Consider the following 16,278-nt stretch of genomic DNA (forward strand, 5'->3'; position numbering starts at 1 on the left):
CCCCGAGGTACCCCAGAGACAACTCCCATATGAACACTGAAGGATTCATCCTAGTTGCCAGTGAAACCTAGGGAGAGTCTGTGTTGAGGAAGTATTGGGGGGGGAATAGGATCCCTCACATTTATTGACCTACTGGCTGAGGGAACCGGCGTACAGCTTCTGGGTCATGTGGCCAGCATGACTAAGCCGCTTTTGGCGAACCAGAGCAGCGCACGGAAACGCCGTTTACCTTCCTGCCGGAGTGGTACCTATTTATCTACTTGCACTTTGACGTGCTTTCGAACTGCTAGGTTGGCAGGAGCTGGGACTGAACGTCCCCATTGCGGGGATTCGAACCACCGACCTTCTGATCAGCAAGCCCTAGGCTCTGTGGTTTAACCCACAGCGCCACCCGCACCCCCAAAGGAAACAAAGGGACAATTAAATAATAAACATTAATATTATTTACCCGTCTTTCACCCCGATCTCCTGGGGTGGGTTACAACTATTAAAACACAATGTTTAAACATTTTTTAAGCCACTTACGATCAGAAAAAAAACAGGTAGGTCCTAAAAAGTCAGGGCTGGCCCGCCCATGGAGCAGACTGAGGCAGCTACCTTGGGCAGTGGAATCCCAGAACCTCCCTGTTTTCCAGGGATAGTCCTGGATTTACAGAAGCCATCCCAGTTTCTGATCTGATCCCAGAATGCCCCGCTTTTCCTTAGGATGTCCCTATTTTAATTGCAGAGATGTTGGTGGTGTGGCAATACATTCCTATTAGCTGGGCTAATGGTTTGTTTCTCTCTCTCTTTATATATATATATATATATATATAATCTTTTTATTTGATTTTCAAAAAAGAGGGGGGAAACATATCAAAACAGCACAAAATCCAAATATTGAGATGACTCTGAATCTCCTGACTTCCCCCCATCCTTTCCATGGGTCCTTTTGATTCGATTTTCAACTGTATATCAATACTTCTCCAATTTTTCATCTTCCTAAATTAACTATACATTCTGTTACTTTACAAGTGTATTTAAAATCCTGCTAATGTTTTGACCTGTTTACAATTATTTTGTATATACATTGTAAACATTTCCCATTATTTTTTTTAATAAATTCTTGTCTTCTTGATTCCTGAGCATCCCAGTTAATTTCCGCCATTTCGGCATAGTCCATCAACTTGATTTCCCATTCATGGTTTGTTTCTCTCTTACCACTCGTGGTTTGAAATTTCTGTAGCAGCACACTTAATGGTACAAAAACATTCTCCAATCACTATCCACTGAGATCGTTGCACTGGATCTATGCTATAAAGAAAAGTGACAGAAGATTTTGTTGTTGTTGTTAATAAATAAAATATATCTTTCTTACACTTATTGTGTGTGTGTGTGAGAGAGAGAGAGAGACAGACAGACAGACAGACAGACAGAAATTCCCAAGAAGCAGAATACTGTATATTCTGGCGTATAAGACTACTTTTTAATCCAGGAAAATCTTCTCAAAAGTCGGGGGGTCGTCTTATACGCCGGGTGGAGAATCTGCGGCCGAGTATATCTCAAACTCTTTATTTTAACTGGAAAAGTTGGGGGTCGTCTTATACGCCGGAAAATACGGTAGTTCTTTTGAATTTGTGCGGTCCCAGGGCTTGGGATTGCGAAGAAAGCAATTGGCTTCAGGCACAGAAATTGTTTAGTTCTCTGTTGTGGATTTATTTTATTTTATTTTTAAGCTTCTCAGTCAATTAAACAAAAAAATAAATTGTATTTGAAAGCCATCAATGGGGAGAGTAAATTCCAGGGAAATCATGATCAAAGTGGAGGACTTCTGTTGCATTTACCTTACTTTTGAGAAGGCTTAGTGGGTGTGTAAGTGTCCTTTCTTTCATTCTACGTATCATCTCACCAGAAGGATGATCTCTGCAGTCTTCCCCAGGCACCTGCACGTCAATTAAAGCCCAGAAGAAGACACCATGAGGCAATTCCTCCCCTGGGACTTTTCTGGACCAGGAAGTGTTGTCAGCCAATGAGGCTTCAGAGTACTGGATAAACGTCCCATGGAAAGGAAAACACATTCCAGCCTTGGATACCTTGCAACAATAAGGTAAGGTCAAAACTAGGGCTGGGCGATATATTGGCATATTGTCCAAAACCATTTTGAAGTCCTTATCGTGATATCGGTTTCATAATTGCACATAAATGGCGAGGAGGTGGAGAGGGTTGGCAGTTTTAAATACCTGGGCATTTACATCTCCAAGGACCTCTCATGGACTGTAAATATTAATATGGCTGTGAGGAAGGTGCAGGGGAGGTTGTATTTCCTGAGAATGCTCAGGGGATTGAATCTATCTCATTTCCTACTCCTGTCCTATTATCACAGTACCATTGAGAGTGTCTTAACCTATAGTATACTATCGTGGTATGGGAGCAGCTCTGTAACGGATAAAAAAAGCTTTACAGAGAATAATTAAAATTGCCCAAAATGTTATTGGGCTCCAACTACCAACCCTGGACGAGATCTTCACGTCTCGCTGTTTGAAGAAGTCACACAACATCCTGAGAGATCCCACCCATCCTGCTCACAACCTTTTTGAACTGTTGCCTTTGGGCAGAAGATACAGGATAATGAAAACTCGAACCACACGCCTTCTGAATAGTTTCTATCCGAGAGCTTTGATTGCACTTAATAATGATCTCAGGGTCAGTAGTAAGTAATAGTAAGCAGTGAGTAGTAAGGAATGAGACAGGCTTTTAGGTTATGCTATGCTTTTAATAGGTTATGTTATACTCTGGATTATGTTATGTTTTAATAGATTATTTTAATAAGGATGAGAGTGTTGGAGATATGTGCAAATGTGTATGGTAAATCCGGTCTTTGGGTGTTTGATTTTCGTTGTTGTGTATACTGTGTATATACGGACAATGACAATAAATAAATCTAATAATTTTTGACCAAGCAATATATCGTGAATCATGGTGTGTGTGTGTTTGTTTGCTATGCAAAAATCACAATGTGGGGAAAACCATGAAGCCAGCCAATGCCTCTATATAGCTCCGTCCTTATTTCAGATGTCGTGATATATCAGTATATTGCGATGTTTAGCTGGTGATATATGGCAATGTTGAAAGCCAGATATTGCCCAGCCCTAATCAATATCCTACACTGATCAAAATGCTAAAGAAATTCTCGAGTGCCTCGAGAGCAAGGAAGCAAAATGGAAACCTCTTTTGCAGAGGAAGATTTTGGTAAAGCACTAATAATAATAATAACAACAACAACAATAACAATAATACTGTATTGGCCCAAATATAAGCCACACTCCCCCCCCCCAATTCTGACCGTGAAAAGTTAAAGTGCAGCTTACATTGGTGACCTTACAAAAATTGGCTTTTATGATAACGCTGCTGAAACAGACAATTACATACGGTAAATAAAACAGAACCAAAAAAATGTTCTACAGTATTGCCAATTTGCAAGCTTGAGACTGTTGTGCAATTAATTCTAATGTCATTCATTGCTTTCCCCGTATTTTACAGTGCAGTATTGATTTTTTTAAATTTGTATTTACACTGCTTCGAACAGGTGTTTAGCCCACTTGTGGGTCCTCTCTAGTACTCATAGGATTTTCTTCTACATTTGCCATTTACAGGTGTGAGTGGCTGTGGAACTGTAGCGATGGAATAGCAATTTGCGATTTTGGCGATTGTACGATAACTTTTGTGGGCTTGCGAGATCAAAGGCTTAAATTGGCTTGGAGTTACAATAGTACCAACCGCAGCAATTTTCAGCCTGTAACCCAATTTTAAGGCTTATATTGTCTTTTTCTTCTTCCCCCTGCCTTGAATTTTAAAGGTGTGGTTTGTTTGTGGGTGTGGCTTATATTTGGGCCAATACGGTAGTAGTAGTAGCAGTGGTAATAATAATAATAATAATAATAATAATAATAATAATAATAATAGTTTTGTTATTGTTATTTATTATTTAATGTACTATCTGGTCCTTTAACTTAAGGTCCAAGGGTGGGTTACAACATTAAATCACAATGTCACAACACAACACTGTATTAAAAACAACTTACAGCTGTCCCATTGGTCCTGCACCCCTTCGCTGAGAAACTCACAGGGGAGTTAATGAAGGGCTATTCCATTCTCAGAATTCTGTTGGGGTGGTTTAGGGAGAGAGAGAGAGAGAGAGAGAGAGAGAGAGAGAGAGAGAGAGAGAGAGAGTTGCTAGGTGAAAGTTTGAAGATCTTTTTGAATGAAGGCTACAGCACACCTGCACCAGTGCTGTCAAGTATCCCGTTTTCCCCGGGATTCTCCCTTATTTCAAGCAGTTTCCCGCTGCTCTCCCTTATTTTTTATTTCCCTTAAATTTCGCGTTTTTAATGGAAGCTGCTCCTCCCCTGCTGGCCAGGGACTGGGTGGGAAGACCTCGCCTACTTGGAGAGAAAAGCCTCAGCCCTCAAAGCAAGTGGGAGCCGTTTCCCGTGCTTACAGGGGGGCGTATTCCTCCCCGTGCATCAGCCCCTATCTGTTGCCACCGAGCCCCTCAGCCGGCCAATAGGGTTAGCTGGTGGGTGGAGCCTGGATGCCTTTGAGCAGCTGCTGCTTCCTGTCCTGTTTTGATGGGATCAGACAAGAAGACGATGGGGCTCCATCACGCAGAGCACATGGCTGCCCTCCTTTTTGCTCCGCTCCGAGCCCGAGCCCGCTTGGAGTTTACATTGCTGCTCCGCCCACTTTTGCTTCTGGCTCCGCCCACCACTGACATGTGACTGTCCCCGGGATAGGTGAGACTGCTGATCCCTTATTTTCAAATCCGAAACTTGACAGCTATGACCTGCACTCACACTGGGAATGGCAATGGCTGGACCTGTGAGAACCATTTAATACATACAAAGGGAGCAGACAGCTTTGAAAGGCACCATTAGTGCACATTTTAATAATTATCCACTCAATCAACAAAGCAACATAGTAAAGTCGTCCATTATAATTCCTATTAAAGTGGGGGGAACAGGAGCAAGGCAATAATGTGTTACTTCTGGTCGCCAATGGCCACAACGGGGGTATCACCCCACAGGTCCGATAAACGCTATGAAGTGCTGCAGTGAAGTCACTGTTGAGAAACTCTCGACTCTGAATGCAACTTTAATGAAAACCGATTGACAAAATACTTTACCTCCCTCCTTCACCACTTGCTTGGTTTCTAGATGTGCTTAGATGCTGCTTCAGTGTCACAATGGAGCTGACACGCGCGCCCCCCCCCACCCCTTTTGTTGCATGGACCTGTGAACAGTTTGCTCCTGTAGCAGCAAGCAGCACTGGAAACCAGTTTGAAGGAAGGAAAGGTGGCGGCGACTCTCCCTTCGTGGTCCATGCCACATGTTAGGTATCTGAAAGCGTAAGGGAGACCACTTTCAGGAGAAAGTAAGTAAGTACAGCCAAATTTAGCCACATACTTCAGCCACTGCCCTCTAGACTTCTGTCTCAGCTGACGTCCTTCACAGATCTGCAGAGACTTTTTTCCCCCTGGAGAGCTGAACTGTCTGTCCTCTTAACCTCCAGAGAAGCGGACACGGGGCAATGGATTCAAACTACAAGAAAGAAGATTCCACCTAAACATTAGGAAGAACTTCCTGACAGTAAGAGCTGTTCGACAGTGGAATTTGCTGCCAAGGAGTGTGGTGGAGTCTCCTTCTTTGGAGGTCTTTAAGCAGAGGCTTGACAGCCATCTGTCAGGAATGCTTTGATGGTGTTTCCTGCTTGGCAGGGGGCTGGACTGGATGGCCCTTGTGGTCTCTTCCAACTCTATGATTCTATGATTCTATGATTAACCTAATCTCATACATACAGCACAAGTAACCTGAGCTGTAGCCCATCTATGACTCAGTTGCAGTATTTAACTGAATCAAGACTGAGGGCTTATCCACACTTCCCGTTTGCCGGCCCCTTTCCAGGCAGAAGTCCACATTTTAACACTCCATGTCTGAGCACTGTTGTGTGTGTGTTTTTTTTTCACCTGAGCTTTCCCTGCTTAAAACCTGCTCTTTAAAGCTGATTCGGAGCAAACGTCAATTCAGATGTTTGTGGGGAAAGCTCCGGATCAAAATAAAGGGTGCTTGGACACTTTAATTGCCTTCATAGAATTGTAGAGCTGGATGGGACCCAAGGGTCTTCTAGTCCAGACCCCTGCAATGCAGGCATCTTGGCTGCAGCATCCATGGCAGATAGCCATCCAACCTTTGCTTAAAAACCTCCAAGGGAGTCCACCGTCTCCCAAGGGAGACCGTTCCATTGCCAAACAGCTCTTACTGCCAGGAGGTTTTCCCATATGTTTAGTTGGAATCTGCTTTCTTGTAACTTGAAGCCATTGGTTTGAGTCCTGCCCTCCAGAGCAGGAGAAAAGAAGCTTGCTCCCTCTTTCATGGGACAGCCCTTGATATATTTGAAGATGGCGCTCATATCTCCTGTCAGTCTCCTCTTTACCAGGATAAACATACCCAGCTCCTTCAACCCTTCCTCGTAAGGCCAAAAATAAAAAAAACCTAAGATTCATCCATCACCTGTGTTGGGTGATACCAAGGACCAGTGCTATTTTTATAGGAAAAGGGGTGTCGGAACCCACTTGAGAGGTGCCAGAACAGAGTTCTTGTGCGTTCCCTATTAAAAAAAAGCCCTGCCAAGGACCTCCCAGTTCTTTGTCCACCCATTGGCAGCCAGTCACTTCTAGGAAGTTAACTAGTTTGGCAAGATGATAATTGTATGCAGGCCCTCAACATCTGGCATTCAAGAGCACAAAAGGAATTCTGGGAGAGCCCTCTTGAGTTAATAGTTCCCAGCAACCAAACTACAGTGCCCAGAATCCTTTGAGGGAAAGAACTTGCTTCCAATGTGCTTCAAAGATATTGTGTGCACCCAGCCTATGCCTGACCTTTATTGACTAAAAACAAAATAAAAAAATAAAAAATTCCTTCCAGTAGCACCTTAGAGACCAACTGAGTTTGTTCTTGGTATGAGCTTTCTGAAGTATCTGAAATACTTCAATATGAGGCCAATGAGGGTTCTGGCTCTAGCCTGGAGGTACAAAAAGTTCTTCTGAGAGCTTCTTCCTGCTGTCCTCGGGTGGTTTCCTGATCTCCACCAGCAGGTACAGAATTCTGAATTTGGTCTGGCTCCTTCTCCAATGTCGGTTACAGGTAGGTAGCTGTGTTGGTCTGCCATAGCCAAAACAAAATATCTGAAGAAGTGTTCATGCACACGAAAGCTCATACCAAGAACAAACTTGGTATGAGGTAAGGTGCTACTGGAAGGATTTTTTTTGTTTGTTTGTTTTGACTATGGCAGACCAACACGGCTACCTACCTGTAACTTTATTGAGTATTCATTCCGATTTGTTTACTGGGCGGTTTTATAACAACAGCCCGCATTCATCCCAATTTGCTTGCAGGGTGTTTACGCACCTTGCTGTTTATCATCAGTTCATCCCCATCGCTTTCCTGCAAAGCTACAAAAAGTCCCTCTGTATTATTTTTTATATAAAAGTGGATTTGTTGCACTACGGCAACAGAGTGCTTTAATCCACTTTTAATTGCAAAAGTTCCGGTATGAGCTTGCTTCCCTCCTGCGAAATACAGACAGCCTGGAGGGCCCGCAGGAAGAAAGCTCAACATACAGGTCAGCTGTCTGAACAAAGCTGCCTAGACTCCTGAACGGGTGTCCATTGGGGATATTTTCCATAAGGCTTATAGCTCTGCCATCTCAATTTCAATAAGGAGTTATTGAAGGTAAGGCTGCCATACGTCCAGCTCTTCCCAGACACGTCTGGGATTCGGCCAGGAAAATGGCGTCCGGGTGGATTTCTGCTGAATCAACAAAATGTCCGGGAAAACCTCGACTTGTGGCAACTTGGGCTAATTAAAAATTTAAAAAAGAAATAATAATAATAAAAGAAAAGCCCCCAAACAAGCTGCTTCATCATACATGTACACTGTGACAAACAAGCTACATACAGGTAGCTGTGTATTTAGGTGAGTGGCTGGTTTGGGCCTCAAATGAACAGGCAATGATGTTGAGAGGAAAAGTTACACAAAGAGAACAGGCTGATAAGTAGTAACTGCTTAGGTCGTGTCAGAGTTGACTTAAAACTTTGCAAGAGCGTATATCAAGGCCCAAAGTGACTTTATAAACTCCCCAGACATGAAAGATCAATAAGGATTAAAACAAACAAACAAGGAATTCACAAAGAAAAAGTGAAAACATAGTTTGGATATGCTATGGTCTCTGTATTGACTTGAAAACAGCTTTCATTGCTTAATTTCATGTAATTTATCACCTTAATAATGAATGCATTGTCTTTTGATTCCCTGTCTGTTGTTTCTGAAGCGCCAGTGGTAGTTTTTTGTACTGCTTGCAAATAAATACTGTTGCCGAACTGCTAAGGAAATTGTTTGACGTTTCTCTCTCTTTGTTTCATGCAGTAGTCCACCCCTTCAGTTGTTCTTTTGAACCGATACATGTAGCTGCTGGATGGTAAAAAATGGATTACATCCCACCACGGGTCAAACTGAGCGATGACACCTTTATCTTCATAGATGGCAAGTGGGTGAACGAAACCTATATTCAGTCAGCACTCTCTTCCGCCACAGAAGCCCGACAGAAGCACTCAGGCAAGAAGATGCACAATGACTGGACCCTTTGGGAAGAGAACAAAGCCCTTTGGGAGGAAAACAAAGCCCTAAGAGTGGAAAACAGGGCTCTCCGGGATGAGAATAAGGCCCTGCAGTCCCTTCGGATGGAGAACAAGGGCATCCAAGTTATTTATGATGAGAGCCTTCAGCAAGTCCTCCAGAAAGAAAACCACCCTTTAGCAGCCCTTCCGATCATAGCAGGGCTCAAGGATGGTATGGGGGAGAAAGCCCTTCAGGTTTTTAGAGATGAGAAGAAAGCCCTCCAGATCTTCCGGGAAAAGAATATGGCTCTGAAGGTCTTCCCAGAGGAGAAGAAACCCGCCCCATTCCTGCAGGAAAAGCAACCTGCTCAGTCATCAGCAAATGAATTTACCCCAGCCCAGGAAACCACTAAAATTGTAAGCCAGGAAGCCAGCAATACGACTGCACCGGCTGAGGCAGCCGAAGCTGTCCAGGAAGCCCAAGGGGAAAGGAGAGTTTTGTCAGTTCAGGAAAGAAACAAAGCCTTATTGCCATTGAAGGAGAATGAGGCACTTGAAGTTGTCCAGAAACTGAATGAAACTGTTCTGTGGCTCCTAAGAGAGAACCATGCACTACTGGAAGAAAAGCAGGACCTCCAGACCATCCAAGGAGGGAACAAAATACTTTGGGAGGAGAACAAAAAACTGAAGCTCCAGCAAAAAGCGATCAAAGTTGCGATCAGTAAGATCATTGCTCAGATGGATCTTCTGCACGAGGAGCTGCACTCCTTTGATCCCATGGAGGAGTCCGAGATTGGAATGAAGAATCCTGAAAGCGCTTGAAACTTGAGTTAGCTGCAGGGAGAGATGTTAGGGTGCAATAGCAGGCAGTTCACATTTGTAAAATTATCTCTCTCCTGCGTCATAAACCTGAATAAAGTTCTGTTGTGGATTCAAGAAAGCAGTGGTGAGCTTCTAAAAGTGTTTTAAATGGTTATACCTTCATTTTACAAAGAGGTTTGAATAGCATGTAAGGAAAGATCAGAGAATCATAGAATTGTAGTTGAAAGGGACCCCAAACGTCTTCTAGTCCAACCCACTGCAATGCAGAAATCCATAAATGCAACTTTCCCCAGTCACTGTGGTAGCAAGGATGAGGCTAAGAAAGGCTTTACATTTATTTTATTATTTTGGATTTTTTTTTTTTTGGCTAAGCTTCAGATTCCTTAATCTCCATACCCTTTGAATGTATACTACTCATAAGCCCAGTTTGGACATGACATTAAAACTACAGTACATGAAAGGTGATTGGAAGTAGGGGCTTAAACGAACCATCTGAACTGCAGACTATAAGCCAAGAACAGAAACTATGTATTGATCCTAAATTTGGTTCAATGAGCTGTAGTTTAAACTAACTACAGTTTGTCCTCGTCAGGCATAACAAGATACCATGGTTAGTTTTAAAAACTATAAGTGATTGTTTCCAGTTTCCTACTCGTGATCACAGTTCACCCAGGTTTATTCACACGACGCTAAACCTTGAGCTTTAACATTGCATCTGAACTTACTACCAGAAGAATAAGAAATCAAGAAAACAAACTTTTTATATAAGAAAGGAAATGTTTTATTGAATATTTACAGGTCAATTGTAAACAGATAATAACATTGGCCAGATTATTGTAATAACCTGCAGTTTTATAAGAGTATATATTTAAAGTAGGCGAATAAATGAGCAAATTAAGTTAATTTGAATATGCAGAAGATATTAAAAATAAATTTAAGGAACCGCAGAGAGATGGGGAAGGAAGTCAAGTTTTGAAATGTTAAAATGACTGAAAAATCAGTGAAATGTATACACCTGAAAAGCATAAATAAAATTTAAAAACAAAAAAATTGCATCTGAACTCTTAAGGCAGAGCTTTTTGGAGGGACAGCAGATGCAGAGTTTGATTTTTCTTTCTCTCATTGCCAGCAAGACCTTTCAGCCACAACCCAGGCTGAGGAAACAGCTCCAGCTCCAACATTTTAATAACTTCTGGACTGAACTGTAAGGCCAGCGAACACCAAACCATTTTTTTCCGACCTTCAAAAAAGGAGTCAGGAAAAGGATAACATTGGTACCCAGTCAGAGGCACCTTAAAATTTTGGGTGTTGTTCCCCACGCTACTGATTGATTGATATTATTATTATTATTATTATTATTATTATTATTATTACACCACCACCAGGTCTCAGGATAAAATCAAAATACGCATAAAAGCGTGAAATAATCAAAATAAAACGGGCAATTCCCGACTTTTGCTCTGAAAGAGAGAGAGAAGCAATGTCCTGTTAACACCGTGTTACGGAAAACAACCGGAAAACCGCTTTATTGATTGATTGAATTTATATACCACCCTATACCCGGAGGTCTCAGGGCGGTTCACAGAAAAGATTACAATATATAAAATCAAAATAACAACCCCCCGCAAAAAAAGATTAAACAGCGGCTTAAATAGCTCATTTAAACATTTCGCAAGCTGGATAGCCCAGCTGATTAATTCGTGTTTTCTGCGTTTCTTTGTACGGAACCCGGAAGCCGGCCGGCGAGTTCAGTCTACCTTTCTCTTGAGTCTAGTGGGCCTAGGGTTGCCAGCCACTTCCTGCTGCCGGAGGCGGAAGTGATGCGTCCGCCGCTGCGCAGCGTCCCTAACCCCCCTCGGAAACGATTCCGGGCAGCGTTATAGTTCCGGGCGAAGGGATAAAGGGAAGAAGGAAAAACCCAAGCGGCGGAGGGATGGCAGCCGAGCTGCCCAGCGAAGCCCGGGAGCGGCTGAGCCTGTGGGAGAGGCCCCTGAGGCCCCTGGCGCCCCTGACCGAGCGGCAGCAGGAGTCGGTGCTGCAGCTGAGGGAAGCGCTGCCTTGCCTGCCCGCCCCGGCTGAGGTGAGCGGAGGGAGGCCACGGGGTCCCTGGCGGGGTTGGCTGGGCCGGGAAGCGGGAGAGGTGGGGTTTCAATGGGGCCTCAATGGGGCCACGAAGCTCCGCGGAGGGAATAGCTCTCTCTGAGAAAGAGGAGCAGAATGTGTTGCGCGCTCTCTCTCTCTCTTTTCCTCATCCCTCTTTTTCTGGTTTTCCACGTTTATTCCTCCTCCTCCTGGCAGGCAGAAATTCAGCAGGTGAGGAGGATTTCTTTTCAACATGGTTGTTGCAGTTACCCATAAGCTTCCGTTTGACCATTGCAATGGATTGCTTTGAAGTATATATTTTCATGGTACAGAAGGTGCATTTTCATAGAATCAGAATCATAGAATTATAGAATTCAACCCTCTGCAATTCAGGAATGCATTTTGTGAAAACAGTCGTTAACCACAGCAAACAACTTGCCTTAATAAAAATCACAGACTTGTGTCATGCCGTCTAATAAGGTTTCATTTGGTTACTCTGAAAGGTTGTGCCACATTTCCCCATGAGTGTTGGGTGATTGATGGATTATTTAATTTTTATACTGCTTAGTGTGTTACAAATGTCTCCAAGAGGTAAACGGGAAACTGAAGCAGCAACATTACATTACATGTAATGTTACATTAATACAAAGTTACTAATATCTATAAATCAACATCAATTCATTTTCTTTCTGACACACCCTCCCTCTCAGCTTCCAGGTTCTCACCCAGGGCCCAAAAAAACTCTCAGATCACCTACAAAAATCTCACAACGAGAAAAGTTCCTGGGAACTCTCTCACTCTAGCCTTACATTTTGTGGGCAGCCCAAGGTGGCTGGTCCTTCCCCAGGCTGCTCGCAGCTGTGTCCTATTCAGCTGCACTCTCCACACACAGTTCCAGGTGAAGCAGGTTTGTTGAGTTTCCAGGGGATCCAGAGGATGGGAGGGTCTCTCTCCACCAGGGTGGATTTGTTTTAAATCAAATTGATTTAAATCACAATTTAAATTATAATTTAAATCACTAGTCAGTAAGACTTGATTTAAATCTTTTTTTTACAGAAAGACTCATTCTTGCTGGTATGATCTTAATATTTACGACCAGATGTAGGTTTCATTTTTGGAATAATAAATTTTTTTACAGTTTTTACAGAGTCATTTTTACAGTTATTTCAAAAATTACTCTTTTTGATCATACTATTAGAAATACATAGATAATTATGAAAGTATTGTGAGGTTTAATAAGTTAACTGTTTATATTTGGACAACTTTTCTGCTGTACTTTATTGGAAGGAGAAAAACAATCATTTCCTTAATAACAATTTAAACAATTTATTTAGCTAAAACAATAACATAATAGCATGTGTATCCATGTTTGTTAGCTGATGTGGTTAAACAAAAACAAATAACTTGGACTGAGTTTTAAGGTAAAGGTAAAGGGACCCCTGACCATTAGGTCCAGTCGTGTCCGACTGGGGTTGTGGCGCTCATCTCGCGTTACTGGCTGAGGGAGCCGGCGTACAGCTTCCAGGTCATGTGGCCAGCATGACTAAGCCGCTTCTGGTGAACCAGAGCAGTGCACGGAAACGCCGTTTGCCTTCCCGCCAGAGCGGTACCTATTTATCTACTTGCACTTTGATGTGCTTTCAAACTGCTAGGTGGGCAGGAGCTGGGACCGAGCAACAGGAGCTCACCCCGTCGCGGGGATTCGAACTGCTGACCTTCTGATAAGCAAGCCCTAGGCTCTGTGGTTTAATTCACAGCGCCACCCGCGTCCCTAGACTGAGTTTTAGCACACATGAAAAACTTATAACAAATCCTTATTTCCTCATGAATAGCCTTTGGACTATAACGTATCTTAAATAGTAAGCTACCTTTAGAAAGATTTTTCCTCCAAAAGCATTTTATTTTGAAAATCCAATTTAAATTTTTTAAAAAATCTATTTAATTCAGAAAAAATCATTGATTTTTATCCACCCTGCCCACCACCCATAGCTCCTTCTTCACCCACTATTCTCTCCTCCTTCTGTAGCTGCTACAGCTGGATTCCTGCCACAGTCTGAACAATTTATGTATCCAGAAAACATTTCCCATTCATTACAAAGGGAATAGGGATGATGATGCTTGTCTTTTGCCGCTGTGACCTCACTTGCTAATTTCCCAGCCAATTGCTATTCTCTGGTGTACTGAGAATAAATGCTAAGCCCAACACCAGTTAGGGAGAGGTCTTTGAAGAGGGTCCAATCAGCTCATATTGCAAGATCCAGTCCCCCCCCTTTATTCTGGTGGGGCTGTGAGATGTGATGAACCTGATAATAATAAAATAAGAAATAGCTAAAGAATAGCTAAAAGCATTGGAGGAGGGGACCCAATAATTAAAAACAATTAAACATGAATAGAATTAAAATTCATTCTCTCTCTCTCTCTCCCTCTCTCAATTTTTTTGAAACTTTGAACGGAGGAGTTTGATAGAAAAGCATATTTGTAAGCCCTGCAGGGCTGGTATTTATTCATCTGTATTTAGAAGTACTGTACAGTATATAGAAAAATAGTCACGTGTGGGCACTCTGCCAAAAAAAGGAGACCTGCCCTCAGATGCGGACATCCGGCAACGTGGAGCAGGGAGAATTGCTTGTGGAGAAAAGGTTAGCCTCTTCTCTTGCCTCTGCTACTTTTCTGCTCAGAATCCAGGTGCCACTTTTTTCTAAAAAGCAAAAGGAATCTGAGTATTCTTTTGTGTACTGAGCAAGTAATACTCTCTCAGCCTAACCTACCTCGCAAGGTTGTTGTGAGATAAAAATGGTTCAGATTCATATACACCACCATGAGCTCCTTGGAGGAAGGTATGGTTGCAAATATTACAGATAGGAAGGCTGTGGGGATTGGCTGTGTTGTGTCGCTTGTTTACTTTATAGTCCACTGTTTCCCAGGAGCCTAGAGTGGGTTACAGCATTTTTCCAGGCACATACTTCTGTCTCCAAGTGATTTACAGTGTAATCAAGGTAAAAAGAACCAAAGTCTTGGGTACCTAGAAGTCTTACAAAATTTGTTACGTCATAAGCTTTTGTGGACTAGACCACTTCATCAGATACCTGGAGTGAGGTCCATGTAGAAATATCCTCATCATTGCTTAGTGAATTAGCATGAGTGGTGGAACAGCAAACCTTATCTCTATTTGGACCAAAATGCCATGATAGATTGAAAAGCTCTCCTGCTTTCAGTTCGTGCCCATTGATTCTTCTGTGTGCAGAGACTAGTCTGTTTGTCGTAGTAATGCAAAAGAGCATTACTGACAGATGATCGTATTTGTTGCATTGGGAGACATGCAAGTGCATGAAACGCTGATGTTGTGGCTGACTTTATTAGGTCCTGTAATAGTGTTATCAGAGTAGATGTGGTGTTTGCTGTTGTTGCTGGTGATTAGTGGTTTTAGTTTACTGCCTAGGCCAGGGGTCCCCAAATTAAGGCCCAGGGGCCAGATGCGGCCCAATCGCCTTCTAAATGCGGCCTGCGGACGGTCCGGGAATCAGTGTGTTTTTGCATGAGTAGAATGTGTCCTTTTATTTAAAATGCATCTCTGGGTTATTTGTGGGGCATAGGAGTTAGTTCATATTTTTTATCAAAATATAGTCCGGCCCCCCACAATGTCTGAGGGACTGTGGACCGGCCCCCTGCTGAAAAAGTTTGCTGACCCCTGGCCTAGGCTGTGTGTTAGCATGAGCAGGCCTACCACCCAAAGTCTTTGAGAGGGACATTTCACTGTCCTGGATATGTAGGTCCTTGTTGATATGTTGGAGTGGTTTTAACTAGGAGATGCAGGTAGCCAGCAAGTAATGATCTGTCACTTTCTTTTCTGGGCCTGTTCTGTATCAGGTTATTCCTGGGTATCAGTCTGGCCTTTTTGAACTGCTTTGTCAATTCATTGGATGTGTTTGGTAGAAATGGTTGGTGTAAATCCTTTAATAGGGAGTCTGTTTGACAGATCAGAACAGATCCAGTAGTATCTCAAGGTTTGGCTGTAGAGAATGGTTTTTGTGATGTGTTCTGGGTGGAAGTTGGAAGCTTGTAGTAGCCCCTAATTTCCCAACATTAAGTGGTGCTTCTATGTTCATTATGTAGTTGCATAGTAGGGTCCAGAGAGGATACTTGCTTTGTGGACTGCTCTAGATTCAGATCAGTGGGGTGGAGAGCAGGGCTGGATTTCGGTTTGATGAGCCCCTAAGCTACTGAAGGTAATGGGGCCCTTTATATGTCCAGCTGTCCTTTGTCAACAACAAATTGTCGCTTTTTGTGTTGAATATGTGCTATATGGTAATTTATGGACCTAATAGGTATCTAAGGCCATTTGCCACTGTTGCTGTATGTAGGTTTTATTTTATTTGTTTTTTTATCTTATATTTTAGAAATGTACATCCAGGTTTTTTCCCCTTTAATTTTTTTTTGGGGGCCCCCAAGAGAGTGGGGCCCTAAGCTACAGCTTGCTTAGCTTATACGTAAATCCAGCACTGGTGGAGAGTGTCAGTTGTTAAAGTCCTGGTAGAGCTTCTCCACTGCCTCTTGTCTGTGACTTCAGGATGCCAAAGATGCCATCAGTGTATCATGGGCAGAGGAGAGGTTTTTTGGGGACAGCAGCTGAGAAAGCATTGCTCCAAGTTAGTCATGGAATTGTTGGCATATGGTGGAGCCATGCAAGTCCCCATGTCAGTGTCATTGAGCTGAAGGTGCATGTT

General features: G+C 42.9%; 2 protein-coding genes across 3 annotated transcripts in view; both read left to right on the forward strand.

Annotated features, from left to right (window-relative positions):
- The first annotated feature begins 8,459 nt into the window (after positions 1-8,459).
- On the forward strand, positions 8,460-9,593 carry CBY2 (chibby family member 2). Its single transcript, XM_033148462.1, has one exon. It carries the CDS (start codon positions 8,519-8,521, stop codon positions 9,470-9,472), a length of 954 nt encoding a protein of 317 aa, XP_033004353.1. The 5' UTR covers positions 8,460-8,518; the 3' UTR covers positions 9,473-9,593.
- Positions 9,594-11,379: 1,786 nt separating this feature from the next.
- COG3 (component of oligomeric golgi complex 3) overlaps positions 11,380-16,278 on the forward strand; it is a 37,642-nt gene continuing 32,743 nt past the window's right edge. For both annotated transcript variants that reach the window (XM_033148463.1, XM_033148464.1), the window contains exon 1: positions 11,380-11,552. In XM_033148463.1, coding sequence (XP_033004354.1) covers positions 11,406-11,552 — 147 coding nt within the window. In that variant the 5' untranslated portion in view covers positions 11,380-11,405. The remainder of the gene's footprint in view (positions 11,553-16,278) is intronic.

The sequence above is a fragment of the Lacerta agilis genome, chromosome 5, assembly GCF_009819535.1.
Source record: "Lacerta agilis isolate rLacAgi1 chromosome 5, rLacAgi1.pri, whole genome shotgun sequence".
Classification (NCBI taxonomy): Eukaryota; Metazoa; Chordata; class Lepidosauria; order Squamata; family Lacertidae; genus Lacerta; species Lacerta agilis.

Bases quoted from the DNA above. Each gene is read 5' to 3' on its own strand.
- CBY2 (XM_033148462.1), top strand. From the start codon at position 8,519: ATGGATTACATCCCACCACGGGTCAAACTGAGCGATGACACCTTTATC.